Source organism: Mobula birostris, chromosome 25, assembly GCF_030028105.1.
Source record: "Mobula birostris isolate sMobBir1 chromosome 25, sMobBir1.hap1, whole genome shotgun sequence".
In the NCBI taxonomy this organism is placed as follows: domain Eukaryota; kingdom Metazoa; phylum Chordata; class Chondrichthyes; order Myliobatiformes; family Myliobatidae; genus Mobula; species Mobula birostris.
Genome location: NC_092394.1, coordinates 1383942 through 1405526, shown reverse-complemented (window position 1 = coordinate 1405526; position 21585 = coordinate 1383942). Strand labels below are relative to the sequence as shown.

General features: G+C 57.8%; 1 protein-coding gene across 3 annotated transcripts in view; it reads right to left on the bottom strand.

Moving 5' to 3' along the window:
- Nucleotides 1-1223: 1223 nt before the first annotated feature.
- abr (ABR activator of RhoGEF and GTPase) overlaps nt 1224-21585 on the bottom strand; it is an 89445-nt gene continuing 69083 nt past the window's right edge. For 2 of the 3 annotated variants that reach the window (XM_072243657.1, XM_072243660.1), the window contains 8 exons: nt 19334-19465; nt 18260-18319; nt 15975-16084; nt 14247-14386; nt 9662-9796; nt 2601-2706; nt 2223-2358; nt 1224-1891 (listed from right to left, as the gene is read on the bottom strand). In XM_072243657.1, coding sequence (XP_072099758.1) covers nt 1802-1891; nt 2223-2358; nt 2601-2706; nt 9662-9796; nt 14247-14386; nt 15975-16084; nt 18260-18319; nt 19334-19465 — 909 coding nt within the window. In that variant the 3' untranslated portion in view covers nt 1224-1801. Of the gene's footprint in view, nt 1892-2222; nt 2359-2600; nt 2707-9661; nt 9797-14246; nt 14387-15974; nt 16085-18259; nt 18320-19333; nt 19466-21585 lie in introns of those variants that run through there. The other variant, XM_072243659.1, reaches the window with a different exon arrangement.

Here is a 21585-nt window from a genome sequence, read left to right as displayed (position 1 = left end):
GTCACCATGTCCCCCAATCACCCCATCTCTATCACCATGTCCCCCAGTCACCCCATCTCTATCACCATGTCCCCCATTCACCCCATCTCTACCTATCACCGTGTTCCCAATCACCCTATCTCTATCTCCAATCAACCCATCACCGCACCTCCATCTGCCCTCAATTACCCCATCTCCATCTATCCACATCACCCCATCTTCATCTGCCCCTGAATCACCTCATCTCCATCTGCCCTGATCATCCCATAACCAGCTGCCACTGATCACCCCATCTACATCAAACCCCAATCACCACCTGCCCCATCACCTCATCCCACCACGTTCATCTTCCCCCAATCACCCCATCTCCATTTGTCCCTGATAACCCATCTCTATTGGCAACTGATCACCCCATCTTTATTCATCCCCAATCCATCAGTCCTTCCCATTAACCCATCTCCATCACCACCCAAATGTCATCTGTCCATCATCCCACCTCCATGTCTTACATCAACCCAACTCTGTTCCCCATCGCCCCATCTGCCTCCAATCCAGCTGCTTGTCCCCTAACCCTTCATCATTTTGCCCTGATCATTCCCTCAATTTGTACCCCCATCATCCCAGCTCCATCTGCCCCAGTCACACCATCTCTATGTGCTCTATCTCCATCTTCCCACACCCCCCGATCCACCCAGATCCATTTGTACCCCAATCACCCCATCTCCATCTCCCTGCCCTCCAATCACCCAACCCTCATCTGCCCCCATCACCCCACCCCACCCCAGATTAGTTGAGTTATCCCCTTTGGTTCAAAAGCCTGAAGGTTGAAGGGTGACTGTTCCTGGAACTGGTGGTGTGAGACCTGAGACTCTTATACATTGTTCCAGTGAGAAGAGAGCATGATGTGGGTCGTGCTTTCCTGTGTCCGTGCTTTGTGTCAATGTGCCCCACTAGTGGGGGTGGGGGGGGGGCTATGTCTGTTTATCTGTTCCTCTCCCTCTCCATAGGCACTGTTCAACATGTTTATTGCAGCAGTGTTTCGCTTGGTCTCGGTCTCAGACCAACTCTCCTCGTTCACCCTGAACCCCCTCCTCATTCAGTACTGTAATGATCATTTCCTCTCTTTCCAATTCTTTGCTGCATCTGTAAACCAATCCTTTGTGTTTTATATGGGCGTGAGGGAGGAGGTGGGGTGGATTGTGAGGAATTGTATACAAGAGGTGAAACAAACTGAATGGTTCATCTTTGTGCAAATATTTAATTTTTATTTAATTGAGGGTGGAGAGATGTACAGGCTGAAAACATTCATTCAGAAAAGTCACGATTAACCCGGGAAAAAGATGGAATGTTAAATACAGTTGACTGTTGCTGATTCACCCGACACGTCCAGCAGATTGGTGGCTCCTGTTGGGATTTCCACAGTAAGGGAGGGGGAGGGGAGTGGGAGGTGGGGGAGGGGGAGGGGCGGGGGATGAGTGGAGGGGGAGGGAAGTGGGAGGTGGGGAGGGAGGGGAGTGGGAGGAGGGGGAGGGGAGTGGGAGGAGGGGGAGGGGAGGGATGGGAGTGGGAGGTGGGGAGGGGATGAGTGGATGGGGAGGGAAGTGGGAGGTGGGGAGGGGTGAAGGGGTTCCTCTCAGGTCTGGGATCACACAATAAGGGAGGGGAGGGAGCAAAGAGAGGATGAAATGGGTGGGGAGGGGCTAGGTATTGGGGTCAGACACTCAGCTCTCTGACAGGGTGGAACAGAGTGATGGGGTTTGTTTGCTCTGTGGTGAGCAGACAAACATCTGTCCATGACGGGGAGCGAGTGTGCGTGCCAGATCTACATGTCGGGCGAACAGTAGATGGAGTCGCGATGCAGGTCGCTGCTGGAGATGGGGTGATGCTGCAGGTAATAGAGCAGCACCTGGACCTGAGGGAGAGAGACAATCAGACCTGAGGCACCAGCACCATCTCCATACACCGCAAACATCCCCCACCCTCACATTGACCCCAAACATAACCACAACCCCTCCCCCACAGACCTCAAACATCCCCAACTCCTCCCCCATAAACCCCAGACATCCTCCAATCCCTCCCCCACAGGCTCTTAACATCCCCAACCCATCCCCCATTGACCCCAAACATCCCCCAACCTCTCCATTCCTCCCTCCCACAGAACCCTACACATCCCAGAGATCCCACCCACAGCCTCCCCACAGAACTGCCCACCCCGCCGGAGGCCCTCTCTCCACTCCCTCTACCTGTGACATGACCTCCTGAGACCAGGACTGGTTGTTGCTGGGGGTGGTGCTCTCAGATGGCCGCAGTAGGGTGGGTCCAAACACCATCGCCAAGTTGTGCACCGACATCCGGTTCACCGGCTCCTTTGCTGCCACCCTGGGGGGAGCACAAGGGTGGGGGTTGCACAGGTCAGTTGGGGCACAGAGGGAACAGGGTGCAAGAAGCCAACACGGGGCAAGGGGGCACAAGTTCACTTGGGGATGGTGAGCAGAAGGGTCACTGGCAGGAGGGCCAGGAGAAAGGGGGGACCTGCGATTTGTCTTGGGGGTACCGTTTGAAGTGAGGGGAGAACATACGGTTTAACTTGGGGGAACGTACCATTGGAAGGGGGTACATACCGTCTGAGGTGGTCCAGCAGGAAGAGGAAGGTGCAGGAATTGGCCTCGGGCAGCGAGCGCAGCAGGTGCAGCATGCAAGTCTCCCTCGCTGCAGGGTCAGACAGCGCTGCAACGGTGCAGGGTAGAGTTACTCTGAGCAGTAGCACTCCTTCAAACCCCAGCCTCCCCCCACCTCCCTCATGTCAAAGACCTGTCCTCCCCCATTCCCAAGCTCACTCCTGACCTCCCTGCTCAGTACCCCACCCCAGTGATGGGCAAACGATCGGAAATTATTCTTAGAGATGGGATTTGAAGAAGCATAGTCTGATTACCGATAGTTAGCATGGCTCTGTGAGGGACAGGTGCCTTATTGGATTATTTTAGGATGTGACAAAACATTAATTCATGAAGGCAGAGCAGTTTATCTGGTGTATTAGTAAGGCCTTTGACAAGGTTCTCCATGGTAGGTTTTCAGGAAGTCAGGAAGCATGGGACCAGGAAAACTTGGATTCGGAATTGGCTTGCCCATCGAAGACAGAGTGGTTGTAGCTGGAGAGTGTTCTGCCTGGAGGTCAGTGACTAGTGGTGTTCCAGAGGGATCTCTTCTGTAACCCCTATTCGTGATTTTTATAAATGACTTGGATGAGGAAGAGGAAGGCTGGGTTAGTAAGTTTGCAAAGGATACAAAGTTTGGTGGAGATGTGGACTGTGTAGAACAGTGGTCCCCAACCTCCGGGCCGTGGACCGATACTGAGCCGCGAAGCATGCAGGGGTGCTGGGGTAGCCGGAACGCACCCAGCACATCTTTAAGAGAAAAGCCGAAATAAACAAGCTAATTAATTAGGTGCCGCCCGGCACGTAAATGTCAGCCCACCTCCTTGTAGGAAGGACATGGAGGCTTCAGAGAGGGAGCGGAGGAGATTTAGCAGGATGTTGGCTGGATTAGAGAGTATGTCTTATGAGGGCATGTTGAACTTTTCCTTTTGGAGTGAAGGAGGATGAGAGGTGATTTGATAGAGGTGTACAAGATAGTAAGAGGCATCAATCAAGTGGACAGCCAGAGATTTTTCCCAGGGTGGAAATGGCTAATACCAGGTGATTAGAAGAAAGTATGGGGATAATGTCAGAATTTGGATGTTTGCCCCCCACAGAGAACAGAACACACTGCCGGGGCGGCAGTGGAGGAGTAGAACACACTGCCGGGGTGGCGGTGGAGGAGCACAGGACACTGCCGGGGCGGGGGTGGAGGAGCACAGGACACTGCCGGGGTGGAGGTGGAGGAGTGGAGGACACTGCCGGGGCAGCGGTGCAGGAGCACAGGACACTGCCGGGGCGGCGGTGCAGGAGCACAGGACACTGCCGGGGCGGCGGTGGAGGAGCAGAGGACACTGCCGGGGCGGCGGTGGAGGAGTAGAGGACACTGCCGGGGTGGTGGTGGAGGAGCAGAGGACACTGCCGGGGCGGCGGTGGAGGAGTAGAGGACACTGCCGGGGTGGTGGTGGAGGAGTAGAGGACACTGCCGGGGTGGCGGTGGAGGAGTAGAACACACTGCCGGGGCGGCGGTGGAGGAGCAGAGGACACTGCCGGGGTGGCGGTGCAGGAGTAGAGGACACTGCCGGGGCGGCGGTGGAGGAGCAGAGGACACTGCCGGGGCGGCGGTGGAGGAGCAGAGGACACTGCCGGGGTGGCGGTGCAGGAGTAGAGGACACTGCCGGGGCGGCGGTGGAGGAGCAGAGGACACTGCCGGGGCGGCGGTGGAGGAGCAGAGGACACTGCCGGGGCGGCGGTGGAGGAGCAGAGGACACTGCCGGGGCGGCGGTGGAGGAGCAGAGGACACTGCCGGGGCGGCGGTGGAGGAGTAGAGGACACTGCCGGGGCGGCGGTGGAGGAGTGGAGGACACTGCCGGGGCGGCGGTGGAGGAGTGGAGGACACTGCCGGGGCGGCGGTGGAGGAGTGGAGGACACTGCCGGGGCGGCGGTGGAGGAGTGAAGGACACTGCCGGGGTGGAGGTGGAGGAGGAGAGGACACTGCCGGGGCGGCGGTGGAGGAGGAGAGGACACTGCCGGGGCGGCGGTGGAGGAGTAGAGGAAACTGCGGGGGCGGCGGTGGAGGAGTAGAGGACACTGCTGGGGCGGCGGTGGAGGAGTAGAGGACACTGCCGGGGCGGCGGTGGAGTAGAACACACAGTCGGGGCGGCGGTGGAGGAGTAGAGGACACTGCCGGGGTGGCGGTGCAGTAGAACACACTGTCTGGGTGGCGGTGGAGGAGTAGAGGACACTGCCAGGGCGGCGGTGGAGGAGTAGAGGACACTGCCGGGGCGGCGGTGGAGGAGTAGAGGACACTGCCGGGGCGGCGGTGGAGGAGTAGAGGACACTGCCGGGGCGGCGGTGGAGGAGTAGAGGACACTGCCGGGGCGGCGGTGGAGGAGTAGAGGACACTGCCGTGGCGGCGGTGGAGGAGTAGAGGACACTGCCGTGGCGGCGGTGGAGTAGAACACACTGCCGGGGCGGCGGTGGAGGAGGAGAGGACACTGCCGGGGCGGCGGTGGAGGAGCACAGGACACTACTGGGGCGGCGGTGCAGGAGTAGAGGACACTGCCGGGGCGGCGGTGGAAGAGTAGAGGACACTGCCGGGGCGGCGGTGGAGGAGCAGAGGACACTGCCGGGGCGGCGGTGGAGGAGCAGAGGACACTGCCGGGATGGCGGTGGAGGAGCAGAGGACACTGCCGGGGCGGCGGTGGAGTAGAACACACTGTCGGGGCGGCGGTGGAGGAGTAGAGGACACTGCCGGGGTGGCGGTGCAGTAGAACACACTGTCTGGGTGGCGGTGGAGGAGTAGAGGACACTGCCGGGGCGGCGGTGGAGGAGCAGAGGACACTGCCGGGGCGGCGGTGGAGGAGCGGAGGACACTGCCGGGGCGGCGATGGAGGAGTAGAGGACACTGACGGGACGGCGATGGAGGAGTAGAGGACACTGCCAGTGCAGCGGTGGAAGAGGAGAGGACACTGCCGGGGTGGTGGTGGAGGAGCAGAGGACACTGCGGGGTGGCGGTGGAGGAGCAGAGGACACTGCCGGGGTGGTGGTGGAGGAGTAGAGGACACTGCCGGGGTGGCGGTGGAGGAGTAGAGGACACTGCCGGAGCGGCGGTGGAGGAGCAGAGGACACTGCCGGGGTGGCGGTGGAGGAGTAGAGGACACTGCCGGGGCGGCGGTGGAAGAGTGGAGGACACTACCGGGGTGGCGGTGGAGGAGTAGAACACACTGCCGGGGGCGGCGGTGGAGGAGTAGAGGACACTGCTGCGGTGGCGGTGGAGGAGTGGTGGACACTGCCGGGGTGGCGGTGGAGGAGTGGAGGACACTGCCGGGGCGGCGGTGGAGGAGTAGAACACACTGCCGGGGCGGCGGTGGAGGAGTAGAGGACACTGCCGGGACGGCGGTGGAGGAGGAGAGGACACTGCTGGGGCGGCGGTGGAGGAGCAGAGGACACTGCCGGGGCGGCGGTGGAGGAGTAGAGGACACTGCCGGGGTGGCGGTGGAGGAGTAGAACATACTGCCGGGGTGGCGGTGGAGGAGCAGAGGACACTGCCGGGGTGGCGGTGGAGGAGCAGAGGACACTGCCGGGGCGGTGGTGGAGGAGTGGAGGACACTGCCGGGGCGGCGGTGGAGGAGTAGAGGACACTGTCGGGGCGGCGGTGGAGTAGAACACACTGCCGGGGCGGCGGTGGAGGAGGAGAGGACACTGCCGGGGCGGCGGTGGAGGAGGAGAGGACACTTCCGGGGCGGCGGTGGAGGAGTAGAGGACACTGCCGGGGCGGCGGTGGAGGAGCAGAGGACACTGCCGGGGCGGCGGTGGAGGAGCAGAGGACACTGCCGGGGCGGCGGTGGAGGAGCAGAGGACACTGCCGGGGTGGCGGTGGAGGAGTAGAACATACTGCCGGGGTGGCGGTGGAGGAGCAGAGGACACTGCCGGGGTGGCGGTGGAGGAGCAGAGGACACTGCCGGGGCGGTGGTGGAGGAGTGGAGGACACTGCCGGGGCGGCGGTGGAGGAGTAGAGGACACTGTCGGGGCGGCGGTGGAGTAGAACACACTGCCGGGGCGGCGGTGGAGGAGGAGAGGACACTGCCGGGGCGGCGGTGGAGGAGGAGAGGACACTTCCGGGGCGGCGGTGGAGGAGTAGAGGACACTGCCGGGGCGGCGGTGGAGGAGCAGAGGACACTGCCGGGGCGGCGGTGGAGGAGCAGAGGACACTGCCGGGGCGGCAGTGGAGGAGCAGAGGACACTGCCGGGGTGGCGGTGGAGGAGTAGAACATACTGCCGGGGTGGCGGTGGAGGAGCAGAGGACACTGCCGGGGTGGCGGTGGAGGAGCAGAGGACACTGCCGGGGCAGCGGTGGAGGAGTGGAGGACACTGCCGGGGTGGCGGTGGAGGAGCACAGGACACTGCCGGGGCGGCGGTGGAGGAGCAGAGGACACTGCCGGGGTGGCGGTGGAGGAGTAGAGGACACTGCCGGGGCGGCGGTGGAGGAGTAGAGGACACTGTCGGGGCGGCGGTGGAGTAGAACACACTGCCGGGGCGGCGGTGGAGGAGGAGAGGACACTGCCGGGGCGGCGGTGGAGGAGGAGAGGACACTTCCGGGGCGGCGGTGGAGGAGTAGAGGACACTGCCGGGGCGGCGGTGGAGGAGCAGAGGACACTGCCGGGGCGGCGGTGGAGGAGCAGAGGACACTGCCGGGGCGGCAGTGGAGGAGCAGAGGACACTGCCGAGGCGGCTGTGGAGGAGCAGAGGACACTGCCGGGGTGGCGGTGGAGGAGCAGAGGACACTACCGGGGTGGCAGTGGAGGAGTAGAACACACTGCCGGGGTGGCGCTGGAGGAGTAGAACATACTGCCGGGGCGGCGGTGGAGGAGCGGAGGACACTGCCGGGGTGGCGGTGGAGGAGCAGAGGACACTGCCGGGGTGGCGCTGGAGGAGGGGAGGACACTGCCGGGGCGGCGGTGGAGGAGGAGAGGACACTGCCGGGGCGGCGGTGGAGGAGGAGAGGACACTGCCGGGGCGGCAGTGGAGGAGGAGAGGACACTGCCCAGGTGGCGGTGGAGGAGTAGAGGACACTGCCGGGGCGGCGGTGGAGGAGCAGAGGACACTGCCGGGGCGGCGGTGGAGGAGGAGAGGACACTGCCCGGGTGGCGGTGGAGGAGTAGAGGACACTGCCGGGGCGGCGGTGGAGGAGCAGAGGACACTGCCGGGGCGGCGGTGGAGGAGCAGAGGACACTGCCGGGGCGGCGGTGGAGTAGAACACACTGCCAGGGTGGCGGTGGAGGAGTAGAGGACACTGCTGGGGTGGCAGTGGAGGAGTGGAGGACACTGCCGGGGCGGCGGTGGAGGAGCGGTGGACACTGCCGGGGTGGCGGTGGAGGAGCGGTGGACACTGCCGAGGCGGCGGTGGAGGAGCGGAGGACACTGGCGTGGTGGCGGTGGAGGAGAGGAGGACACTGCCAGGGCGGCGGTGGACACTGCCAGGGCGGCGGTGGAGGAGCGGAGGACACTGCCGGGGCGGCAGTGGAGGAGCGGAGGACACTGCCGGGGCGGCGGTGGTGGAGCGGAGGACACTGCCGGGACGGCGGTGGAGGAGCAGAGGACACTGCCGGGGTGGCAGTAGAGGAGTAGGACACATTGCCGGGCTGGCGGTGGAGGAGTGTTTAAGAGACTCTAGATGAGCATATGGATGATAGAAAAATGAAGGGCTATGTAGGAGGGAAGAGTTAGACTGATGTTAGAGTGCTATACTATCCCATCTTATATGTATTCCCCACTTTGAGCCTCCCCCCATCACACCACCCTGCACCACAGCCCCACCCTGTGGTTTTGGAATAGGCTGGATCTCCTGCAGTTCCAGCTTCACCCACCATCTCCCACTCTCCCTGGCACCTTCAGCCCACACACAGACTGGATTCTGACAGCTCCACACCTCCATAAAATCATAAGATATAGGAAAAGAATTAGGCCATTTGGCCCTTTGAGGCTGCTCCACCTTTTCATCACGGCTAATCCGATTTTCCTCTCAGCTCCAATCTCCTGCTTTCCCCTCCATATCCTTTCATACCCTGACCAATCAAGAATCTATCAACCTCTGCCTTAAATGTACGTAATGACTTGGCCTGCACTGCTGCCTGTGGCAAAGAATTCCACAGATTGACCACTCTTTTCCTCATCTGCATTCCAAAAGAATGTCCCTTCGTTCTGAGTCTGTGTTCCCCGGTCTTAGACTCTCCCACCATAGGAAACATCCTCTCCACATCCATTCTATCAAGGCCTTTCACCATTCGATAGGTTTCAATGACATCACCCACCCCCCAGTCTTCTGAATTCCAGTGAAGACAGGCCCAGAGGCATCAAATGCTCTTCATATGACAAGCCATTCAATCCTGGGGTCATGGGGAACAGGACTGACACACACTCCCTGGGGGAGTGATTGGGAGAGTGCATTAATGTGTTCTACTGCAGACTCCTGCAATATTCATGGACAGAGTCTCCGATTTTTTTTGTGTGTGACTGAATTATACTGATATCTGATGTGTGCCTTGTGCTGTGTGTGACTGTTGGTACTGTGTTTTGCACCCTGGCTCTTTCCTTTCGCTGTATTCATGGGTAATCATATATGGTTGAATGAGAATTAAACTTCAATTTGAACGGGAGCAGGTGGGAGTGTGAGGCTCCAATGTTGGTGTGAATACTGGTGGGCATGAGGGCTCTTCGCCCCCCCCCCCCCCCCACTCATTGGGGGCTGCATTCCTTTACGGTGAGCTAAAACACCCAGCACCTATTGGTCAGCTGACAATCAATCCCGGCTGGTGATTGTTCTCATGGAAACTACTTAAATAGTCCCGTTTTGGGATGTACGGTTAAGTTTTGAGATTTTTGCAGTGGCATGATTTTACTCAGCAAATATTTATTTACAGTTGCCGCTTGGTTCGATCTCCTGGCTTTGCATCTCATCAGCAGCTATAAGCAAGTAAACATAACACATCTGTCAGGGGGTGAGGTACCCTCATGGGGGGGCTTCCTTGTAGAAGGAGGGTACTCACCAATGCCCTCGAGGAAGGCGGGGTAGAAGCGGTCGGTGAGCAGGGGCTCTGGCAGTTGCCTGAAGTAGAGTTTAAGGGTCCCGGCGATTGCATTAATGTCCAGGTCTGACAGCAACACCAACACATCTTTCGCATCTGAAGGCAGAGGGTAGAGGGCAGGGGTCAGGGGTCAGGCAGATGATGGTGAGACATGGCGGGACAGGTGGGTGTGGAAGGGGGTCACTCACAGGAGTTGAAGTGGCCCGCAGGGAGTGGATATTTGTGGGAGCGATATGATTTGGGGATGAGGGGGTACGGGAGGGGTGGGGGGGATGTACAGACTGGGTAGGGGGTTACATTGCTGTTGAAGGCGGCCCGCAGGGAATGGACATCTGTGGGAGGGGATAGGGAGCGATGTGGTTCGGAGATGGGGGTACAGGAAGGGTGGATATACAGACGAGGTAGGGGGTGAGGGTCACTCATTGGTGTCGAAAGAAGCCTGTGGGAGGGGACGAGGGTATGGAAGGGGTATTCAGGGGTGGGTGGGTATATAGATTTCTCCGTGGATTGTCAACCTTGTCGTGGTGGAGAGGCTTGTGTGGTCCTGAGATCCCGAGAGCAATGCCGTCTGGAGCTATGCTCCTAGTAGGGTCACCCATGGCGGCAAGGTCGAGGGTGAGGTCCCTGACAAAGAACAATCCAACCAAGACCTCAACGGTGGAACAGGCGGATGAAGTTACTTCGAACTCAATGGTTGTGAAGGCGGATGAAGGCTGCGACAACCATCAGCTCCAATCGTCGTGGTTTCCATGCCATTGGAATCAGTTGGTTGATTTGTGAAGTATCATGTGTTTCTTGGAGTGCAACATCAAGTACACGTTAAACAAATACACACAGGCGTCTTCACTCTGTGGGCCACTTCTTCAAGTCTTTCAGCAATCGGGGGAGGGCGATGGGAGCAGGCGATGTGATGGCTGGAAACTCCTAGTCAATAACCGGCACGAAAGCGGTGAATACTTGATTCAGTCACTCAACTTTTGGACAGAAGCAGGGAAGTTGTTGGGCAGCAGTATTCACATCTGAGCAGCCCTATTTAGGATCCAGTCTGCTCACCCTGAACTGGGAAGGGGCTAGAAAAGGTGCCCTAAAAATAGTCTGCTTCACCCTATCCTGTCTGGAAAGCCACGTCCAGAGGGATCACCATCATGAGATCCAAAAACATCGAGAAGTGAAACTATGAAATTTGGAACCTGGAATATACGAACTCTGATGGATAACCCAAACTCGGACCGACCAGAGAGGAGAACTGCCTTTGTTGCCCAGGAACTCCAAAAATTCAGCTTTGACATTGTTGCTCTGAGTGAGACCCGCAGAGCTGGAGAAGGGCAACTAAAGGAAGAGCAAGGTCAATACACCTTTTTCTGGAAAGGACTTGATCCTGAACAACCGAGGATCCATGGAGTAGGTTTTGCCATCCGAAACAGCCTACTTCAGAAGCTGACAGAGCAACCACTGGGAATCAACGAATGTCTCATGACTCTGCGAATCCAGCTTGTCAAGAACCAACACGTTACCATCATCAGTGCCTATGCTCCAACTCTGGATGCTGAAGATGAAGTAAAGATGAAATTCTACGCCCAACTTGACCACGTCCTTTCTTCTGTTCCCAACAATGACAAGATCATTCTCTTGGGAGACTTCAATGCCAGAATCGGGAAAGATCATAGGCTCTGGACTGGAATAATAAGCAAGGAAGGAGTTGGCAGGGTCAATGCCAATGGAACACTCCTCCTCACCAAATGTGCTGAACACAACCTGGTGATTACAAACACCCAATTTCGCCAGAAAAACAGGCACAAAGTCTCCTGGCAGCATCCACGCTCCAAACACTGGCACCTCATCAACTACATCATCGTACGATCTCGGGACCAACAAGATGTACTGATAACAAGAGCTGTTACCGGTGCCAATGAGTGCTGGACAGACCATCGACTCATCTCGTCCACCATGAGAATGAAGATTCAGCCCAAAAGGAAACACCAAAATCAGAACACTATTAAGAAGTTTAATGTTGACATCCTTCAAGACATCAGCCATGTACAGAAGTTCCAACAAAATCTTCAAGAACAACTGCCTCAACAAATCCCACCATCTGTAGAAGAACACTGGAATCAATTGAAGAACACTATCATCACCTCCTGCAAAGAAACAATTGGGTTCAAGACGAAAAAACATCAGGATTGGTTTGATGATAACGACAAACTACTCCAACAACTCATCAACGAAAAGAGAAAAGCTTTCATTATCTTACAAAATGACCAACAATCGGCTACCAAAAAGAAACACTATCAGGAATGCAAGGCTGCAGTCCAGAAGAGCACCTGAAACCTGAAAAACCAATGGTGGAGGAAGAAAGCTCAGGAAATCCAACAACTAGCAGACACCAACGACACCCGAGGCTTTTTCAACACAACTAAAGCTATTTTTGGCCCATCCACTCACGGTCAAGCCCCTCTCAAAAGCAAAGATGGTTCAACCATCCTGAAGAGCAATGCTGACATCAATTCTGGATGGAGGGAGCTCTTTGAAGATCTTCTAAATCAAACTGTCTCATTTGACAGGAATGTGATTAACAACATTCCAAAACAGCCCATTGACGACTCCTTAAGCAAAATACCAACATTTGAGGAAGTCAAGGAAGCCATCAAAACCTTGAAAAACAACAAGGCCGCTGGACTTGATGGAATACCAGCCAAGGTCTACAAAATTGGAGGTAACCTGCTTCATTATCAACTGCATCAACTTCTCATCAAGATCTGGATAAATGAAGACGTACCAGCAGACTTTAGAGACTCAGCAATCGTTACCATCTACAAAAGGAAAGGCGATCGATCCGAATGTGGAAACTATCATGGAATTTCCCTGTTAGCAACAGCAGGAAAGATCCTCACCCGCATCATGAACACTGGCTCAAGCCTTTAGCTGAGAAGATCCTTTTGGAGACACAAGCTGGTTTTAGACCATCACGTGGAGCAATCGACATGATCTTCATAATGTGACAACTACAAGAAAAATGTCGTGAACAACTTCAACCTTTGTACATGGCATTTATTGACCTCACCAAAGCCTTTGACTCAGTATCAAGGGAACTCCTATGGGATGTCCTATCCATCTACAGATGCCCTGAAAAGTACATTAGAATCCTGAGACTCCTCCATAATGGCATGCTTGCCACAGTCATGGTCAGCAACAGTAACTGTGAGTCTTTTCAAGTTAGATCAGGAGTAAAACAAGGATGCGTGATTGCCCAACTTTGTTCACCATCTTCATTGCGACAATCATCCACATTATCAAGGACGACCTACCCCCAGGAATTGAAATTGTCCATAGAACAGATGGCAGACTTTTCAACCTTGCCCATCTCAAGTCCAAAACGAAGACATCCATGAGCTCCGTCATCGTGTTCCAATACACAGATGACAACAGTGTTGCAGCTCTCTCAGAAAACCACCTACAGCAGATTCTGACTGCCTTCAACCGTGCGTACATGAAACTTGGACTTACCATCAATTCCAAGAAGACTCAGATCATCTATCAACCGTCACCAACTGAGACAAATTGGATAGAACCATCAATTCCTTGGCGAAACAACTCTGGAAAACGTGGACCACTTTCTGTATCTTGGAAATCACTTCTCCTCCAATGTCGACCTTAATGACGAGAACCAACATCGTCTTAAATGCGCTGGAACAGCTTTTGGACGTCTCCGAACAAGAGTTTTTCATGATCGTGACATCCGAACAGACACCAAAATGTTAGTGTACAAAGCAGTGGTAATCCCAATGCTCCTGTATGCATCAGAAACCTGGACAACACACGGACGACATCTGAAGCCACTTGAAAAGTTCCATCAACGCTGTCTTCGAAACACCTTAAATATCAGCTGGGAAGATAGAAAAACCAACGTCAGAGTGCTAAATGAAGCAAAAACAACAAGCATTGAAGCCTACATCATCAAGAACCAACTAAGATGGAGCGGTCATGTTGTTTGGATGAAAGATGAACGTCTGCCGAAACAAATCTTCTACTCCCAGATTAAAGAAGGCAAATGTAAAAGAGGCGGACAACAGAAGAGATTCAAAGACGTCTTAAAAGCTAACATGAAGAAATGTAACATTGACATCAACAATTGGAAACTCTGGCAAACCATCATCCGAGAAGGAACAGCAACTTTCGAAGCCAACAGATGTGCAGAATTAGAAGAAAAGAGAAGAAAATGGAAAGAGAGGCAGCAACAACCAAAGCCCGATCTGCCATCTGGAACTACCTGTCCTGAATGCGGAAGAACTTTCAAAGCCAAGATTGGACCCATAAGCCACTTGAGAGCCCATAAATAGATCAGCAGAACAAAGATCATCATCGTCGACCTCGAGGGATCGCCACGACGACAACGAGGGGTATATAGACCAAGTGGGGGCGGTCACTCACTGGTGTGGAAGTCCACCCGGAGGGATTGGATGTCTGTGGGAGGATATGGAGAACGGTATGATTATGAAATGGGTATTCGGGGTGGGTGGGTATACAGACTAATGGGGGGGTCACTCACTGGTGTCGAAGGCCGCCCGGAGGGACTGGATGTCCGTGGCCACACCAGAGATGCGGTAAATTCCAACCTCGTCAATGCCGCGTTTCTCTACCTCCTCCACACACTGACGCACGACATACGGAACCTTAGAGCGCTCTCTCCTGTAACACAGACAGTAGCAGCATGGGGGGGGGGGCGAGAGAGAGAGGCTGGAGAGTGTAAGGGAGAGGGGTGTGAGAGGGGCGAGAGGGAGGGAGAGGGGTGTGGGTGAGTGAGGGAGAGGGGTGCGAGTGGGCGAGGGAGAGGGGTGTGGGTGAGTGAGGGAGAGGGGTGTGGGTGAGTGAGGGAGAGGGGTGTGGGTGAGGGAGAGGGGTGTGAGTGAGTGAGGGAGAGGGGTGTGGGTGGGTGAGGGAGAGGGGTGTGAGTGAGTGAGGGAGAGGGGTGTGAGTGAGCGAGGGAGAGGGGTATGGGTGGGCGAGGGAGAGGGGTGTGGGTGAGGGAGAGGGGTGTGGGTGAGTGAGGGAGAGGGGTGTGGGTGAGTGAGGGAGAGGGGTGTGGGTGAGTGAGGGAGAGGGCTGTGGGTGGGTGAGGAAGAGGGGTGTGGGTGAGTGAGGGAGAGGGGTGTGGGTGGGCGAGGGAGAGGGGTGTGAGTGGGCGAGGGAGAGGGGTGTGAGTGGGCGAGGGAGAGGGGTGTGAGTGGGCGAGGGAGAGGGGTGTGGGTGAGGGAGGGAGAGGAGTGTGGGTGAGGGAGAGGGGTGTGAGTGGGTGAGGGAGAGGGGTGTGAGTGGGCGAGGGAGAGGGGTGTCAGTGAGTGAGGGAGAGGGGTGTGAGTGGGCGAGGGAGAGGGGTGTGAGTGGGCAAGGGAGAGGGGTGTGGGTGAGGGAGAGGGGTGTGGGTGAGTGAGGGAGAGGGGTGTGGGTGAGGGAGAGGGGTGTGGGTGAGGGAGAGGAAGGGGAGGGTGAAGGGGAACAGGAGCTGGCATGGGTGAGTGGGGGGGATGAGGGAGAGGGATGGAGACAGAGGGTGAAGGAGATTGGAAGGTGAGGAGGAGGGTTGGGGGGAAAGGACCTGGGGGAAGGGGAAGGGGGTTAAGAGGGCAGGGGCAGAAGGGCATGGGGGTTAAGAGGGCAGGGGCAGAAGGGCATGGGGGATGAAGGGCAGGGAAGAAGTGAGGTTAAGGGGGAGAGATTGAGGGGTGAGACATTGAGGGGTGAGGGGTGAGACATTGAGGGGTGAGGGGAGAGGCAATGGGGAGTGGCAAGGGCTGAGGGAGAGTGAGAGAGGGAGAGGGAGAGGTGGGTGGAGTGTAGAGGAAAGGTGGGGTGAGAGGAAAGGTGGGGTGAGGGGAAGGTGGGGTGAGGGGAAGGTGGGGTGAGGGGAAGGTGGGGTGAGGGGACGGTGGGAGGAGGGGAGGGGACAGTGAAGGGAGGGAGGGTAGAGGGTGGAGGAGGGGAGGGAAGGCATGGGGGAAGGTGAGGGGAGGGGTAGGGGAAGGTGGGGTAGGGGGACGGTGGTGGGAGGGGAGGGGGACGGTAGGGAGAAGGGAGAGCGATGGTGGGAGGAGGGGAGGGGGACAGTAAGGAGAGGGGAGAGAGACGGTGGGAGGAGGGGACAGGAGTGAGGGGACAGGGGTGAGGGGACAGGGGTGAGGGGACAGGGGTGAGGGGACAGGGTGAAGGTGAGGAAAGGATTGCGAAAGGGGGTGGGGACCTCAATGGATGGGGTCAGGCTTCTGGCTGTCGGACTTACTTGGTGACGATGCCGATCTTGACACCGAAAACTCCGTGTTGCCGGCGCGACGGGGTTCGCCGGAGACTCAGGTCCCGGCTGCTGAACTTGAGCGAAAGCAGCACCTCCACCTGCCGTCACCAGGGAGTGGGGTGAGGACCTGGAACCCGATCCCCTCACACCCCATACTGATCTGACCCCAACCCAACCCCCCAACCCTTGACCCTTCACCCCACCCCAACTGCTGACCTCTTCCTAAACCAACCCACCCCAATACATGGCAAATTGAGCATGGTTTTCTTCAGGGAAAATCCTGCCTGACGAACCTGTCGGAATTCTTTGAGGAGATTACAAGTAGGATAGATAAAGAGGATGAAATGGATGTTGTACATTTGGACTTTCAGAAGGCCTTTGACAAGATTACACACGTGAGGTTACTTACCAAGTTAAGAGCCCATGGTATTACAGGAAAGTTACTAACATGGTTAGAGCATTAGCTGATTAGTAGGAGGCAGTGAGTGGGAATAAAGGGATCCTTATCTGGTTGGCTGCCAGTAGCTAGTGGTGTTCCGCAGGGGTCAGTGTTGGGACTGCTTTTTATGCTGTATATCAGTGACTTTTGGAGAAGAGGAGTTCGGTGGGTAATACCGTTCCGCCTGACCGGAAGTGCACCGAGAGCGGTAAGCGTAAAGGAGTGGGGTGCTTACTGATCTGGTTAACAACGGATGGTGCAATCTGGGGTATATTACGATTGAGGAACGTGTTTGCAGACTGGATATTGAACTTTTTACTGTTGAACTTCGGCCACATTCCACCGAGATACAACACTTGGCAGCACGGGAGGTCGTTCCTGCCTGTGGCCATCGAACGTGCAGCTCCTCCTGTGGAGGGTCAGACACCCTGAGCCAATAGACTGGTCCTGGACCTATTTTCCATCTGGCATAGTTTGCATTTTGTTGTTTGATTGTTTGTGGGTTTTGTATTGCTATATTTATGCTCTATTCTTGGTTGGTGCGGCTGTAACGAAACCAAATTTCCCTCGGGATTAATAAAGTATATCTATCTATTTATCTATATCTATCTATCTATTTAGATGATGGAATAAGTGGCTTTGTTGCCAAGTTTGCAGATGATACAAAGATTGGTGGAGGGGCAGGTAGTGTTGAGGAAACAGGTAGGCTGCAGTGGAGCTTAGACAGATTAGGAGAATGGGCAAGAAAGCAGCAAATGAAATATAGTGTTGGAAAATGCATGGTTGTGCACTTTGGTAGTAGAAATATATGTAAAGACTACTTTCTAAACAGGGAGAAAATCCAAAAATCTGAGATGCAAAGGGACTTGGGAGTCCTTGTGCAGAACACCCTAAAGGTTAACTTGCAGGTTGAGGTGGTGGTGAGGAAGGCAAATGCCATGTTAGCATTCATTTCAAGAGGTCTAGAATACAAGAGCAAGGATGTGATGCTGAGGCTTTATAAGGCACTGGTGAGGCCTCACCTTGAGCATTGTGAACAGTTTTGGGCCCCTCATTTTAGAAAGATGTGCTGGCATTGGAGAGGGTCCAGAGGAGGTTCACAGGGATGATTCTGGGAATGAAAGGGTTATCGTACGAGGAACGTTTGATAGCTCTGGGTCAGAAGGATGGCGGGGAGGGGATCTCATTGAAACCTTTCGAATGTAGAAAGATTAGACAGAGTAGACGTGGAAAGGATGTTTCCCATGGTGGGGGAGTCTAGGACAAGAGGGCACAGCCTCAGGATAGAGGGGTGCCCTTTCAAAACAGAGAGGTGGAGAAATTTCTTTAGCCAAAGGCCGGTGAATTTGTGGAATTTGTTGCCACATGCAGCTGTGGAGGCCAGGTCGTTGGGTGTATTTGACAGGTTCTTGACTGGACATGGCATCAAAGGTTATGGGGAGAAGGCCGGGAACCGGGGTTGAGGAGAAGATTAAAAAGAGAGGATCAGCCATGATTGAGTGGCAGAGCAGACTTGATGGGCCAGATGGCCTAATTTTGCTCGTGTCTTATGGTCTAATTTCTGATTCCATCCCGAACTGAACCCGGTCTGACCCATATCTAACATCACCTCAACCTGACTCCCTCCCGACCACTGTCCCGACCTGACCCCTGACCCACAGCCCGACCTGACCCAGATCCAGCCTGACCACTTCCTAAAACTCACCTCCAACCCGAGGCTGACCCTGATCCCTCAACCTGCCCTGCGACCCCAGCAGAAACCTCAACCTGACCACAGACACAGCCACTGTCCCCACTCCCTTCCTCACCCCACTATCTCTAGTGTCAGACTCACCCCATTCATCTCCAGGGTTGCCGGCTGCCAGTTGCGACTCTGGGCCAATGTGGCGTCCAACTGTGAGCAACAGGGTGGGTCAGACAGGGAGCATCAGAGAACAGTCTCAACCTCCGACACTGACACACAGACACTCACACACCCTCTTGTACACTCACTCACACACACACACTCATACTCACACTAACACACACTCACTTATACTCACACTGATATAGACACACACACGTGCACTGACAGACACACTCATACTCACGGGTGTGAGGTGTCGGGTGACACTGTGGAGGCGACGGGTGACGCCCGGGGGGGGAGAATGAATGCTGGGGGGGACAGATGACGCTGGGGGGGGGGAAACGGATGTGGGATGACGGGTGAAGCTGGGGGGGGACGGGTGACGCTGGGGAGGGATGGATGACGCTGGGGGGGGACGGATGGATGACGCTGGGGGGGACGGATGGATGACGCTGGGGGGGACGGATGGATGACGCTGGGGGGACGGATGTGACGCTGGGGGGGACGGATGACGCTGGGGGGGACGGATGTGGGATGATGGGTGACGCTGGGGTGGGACGGATGACGCTGGGGGGGACGGATGACGCTGGGGAGGGACGGATGACGCTGGGGGGGGACGGATGATGCTGGGGGGGGACGGATGACGCTGGGGGGGGGACATGGGATGATGGGTGACGCTGGGGAGGGATGGATGACGCTGGGGGGGACGGATGACGCTGGGGGGGACGGATGTGGGATGACGGGTGACGCTGGGGGGGACGGGTGACGCTGGGGGGGACGGGTGACGCTTGGGGGGGACGGGTGACGCTGGGGGGGGACGGGTGACGCTGGGGGGGGAACGGGTGACGCTGGGGGGAACGGGTGACGCTGGGGGGGACGGGTGACGCTGGGGAGGGATGGATGACGCTGGGGGGAGACGGATGACGCTGGGGAGGGACGGATGAGGGATGACGGGGAGGGACGGATGAGGGATGACGGGGAGGGACGGATGAGGGATGACGGGTGTGGCGGGTGAGTGGTGAGGGTTGGGGAGACCCTGGGGGGTGCAGGGCTGTAACTCACCTGCACCTGCCCTTTACCCATGATGGTGTCGACGATTTCGTTGTCGCCCTTGTTGAGCTTCAGTTTGTCGAGGGATTTCTCGTAACAGAGAACGCGGAGCCACTGTGAACCTTCCAGCTCGATCTCAAACTCCTGCAGGGGGATGAGGGAAAGTCACATCCACACCCCCATCCCTCAAACTACCCCACCCCTCCTCCTGCCCCTCACCTCCACCCCTCCTCCCTCCCCGCAACCCTCACTCCCCCCGACTCCCCGACCCTCACTCCTCCCAACTGTCTGACCCTCACTCCTCCCAACACCCCGACCCTCACTCCCCCGACTGCCCGAACCTCACTCCTCCCAACACCCCAACCCTCACTCCCCCGACTCCCCGACCCCCACTCCCCCGACTCCCCGACCCTCACTCCTCCCAACACCCCGACCCTCACTCCCCCGACTCCCCGACCCTCACTCCCCCCGATTCCCTGACCCTCACTCCCCCCGATTCCCCGACCCTCACTCCTCCCAACACCCCGACCCTCACTCCTCCCAACACCCTGACCCTCACTCCCCCGACTCCCCGACCCTCACTCCTCCCAACTGTCTGACCCTCACTCCCCCAACACCCCGACCCTCACTCCCCCGACTCCCCGACCCTCACTCCCCCGACTCCCCAACCCTCACTCCTCCCAACACCCCGACCCTCACTCCCCCGACTCCCCGACCCTCACTCCTCCCCGACTCCCGACCCTCACTCCCCCGACTCCCCGACCCTCACTCCTCCCAACACCCCGACCCTCACTCCCCCGACTCCCCGACCCTCACTCCCCCCCGATTCCCCGACCCTCACTCCTCCCAACACCCCGACCCTCACTCCTCCCAACACCCTGACCCTCACTCCTCCCCGACCCTCACTCCCCGACTCCCCGACCCTCACTCCTCCCAACTGGTCTGACCCTCACTCCTCCCAACACCCCGACCCTCACTCCTCCCCGACTCCCTGACCCTCACTCCTCCCAACACCCCGACCCTCACTCCCCCGACTGCCCGACCCTCACTCCTCCCAACACCCCAACCCTCACTCCCCCGACTCCCCGACCCCCACTCCCCCGACTCCCCGACCCTCACTCCTCCCAACACCCCGACCCTCACTCCCCCGACTCCCCGACCCTCACTCCCCCCCGATTCCCTGACCCTCACTCCCCCCCGATTCCCCGACCCTCACTCCTCCCAACACCCCGACCCTCACTCCTCCCAACACCCTGACCCTCACTCCCCCGACTCCCCGACCCTCACTCCTCCCAACTGTCTGACCCTCACTCCCCCAACACCCCGACCCTCACTCCCCCGACTCCCCGACCCTCACTCCTCCCAACACCCCGACCCTCACTCCTCCCCGACTCCCCAACCCTCACTCCTCCCAACACCCCGACCCTCACTCCCCCGACTCCCCGACCCTCACTCCTCCCCGACTCCCGACCCTCACTCCCCCGACTCCCCGACCCTCACTCCTCCCAACACCCCGAACCTCACTCCCCCGACTCCCCGACCCTCACTCCCCCGACTCCCCGACCCTCACTCCTCCCAACACCCCGACCCTCACTCCCCCGACTCCCCGACCCTCACTCCCCCCCGATTCCCCAACCCTCACTCCTCCCAACACCCCGACCTTCACTCCTCCCAACACCCTGACCCTCACTCCTCCCCGACTCCCCGACCCTCACTCCCCCGACTCCCCGACCCTCACTCCTCCCAACTGTCTGACCCTCACTCCCCCGACACCCCGACCCTCACTCCCCCGACTCCCCGACCCTCACTCCTCCCAACACCCCGACCCTCACTCCTCCCCGACTCCCCAACCCTCACTCCTCCCAACACCCCGACCCTCACTCCCCCGACTCCCCGACCCTCACTCCTCCCCGACTCCCGACCCTCACTCCCCCGACTCCCCGACCCTCACTCCTCCCAACACCCCGAACCTCACTCCCCCGACTCCCCGACCCTCACTCCCCCGACTCCCCGACCCTCACTCCTCCCAACACCCCGACCCTCACTCCCCCGACTCCCCGACCCTCACTCCCCCCCGATTCCCCAACCCTCACTCCTCCCAACACCCCGACCTTCACTCCTCCCAACACCCTGACCCTCACTCCTCCCCGACTCCCCGACCCTCACTCCCCCGACTCCCCGACCCTCACTCCTCCCAACTGTCTGACCCTCACTCCCCCGACACCCCGACCCTCACTCCCCCGACTCCCCGACCCTCACTCCTC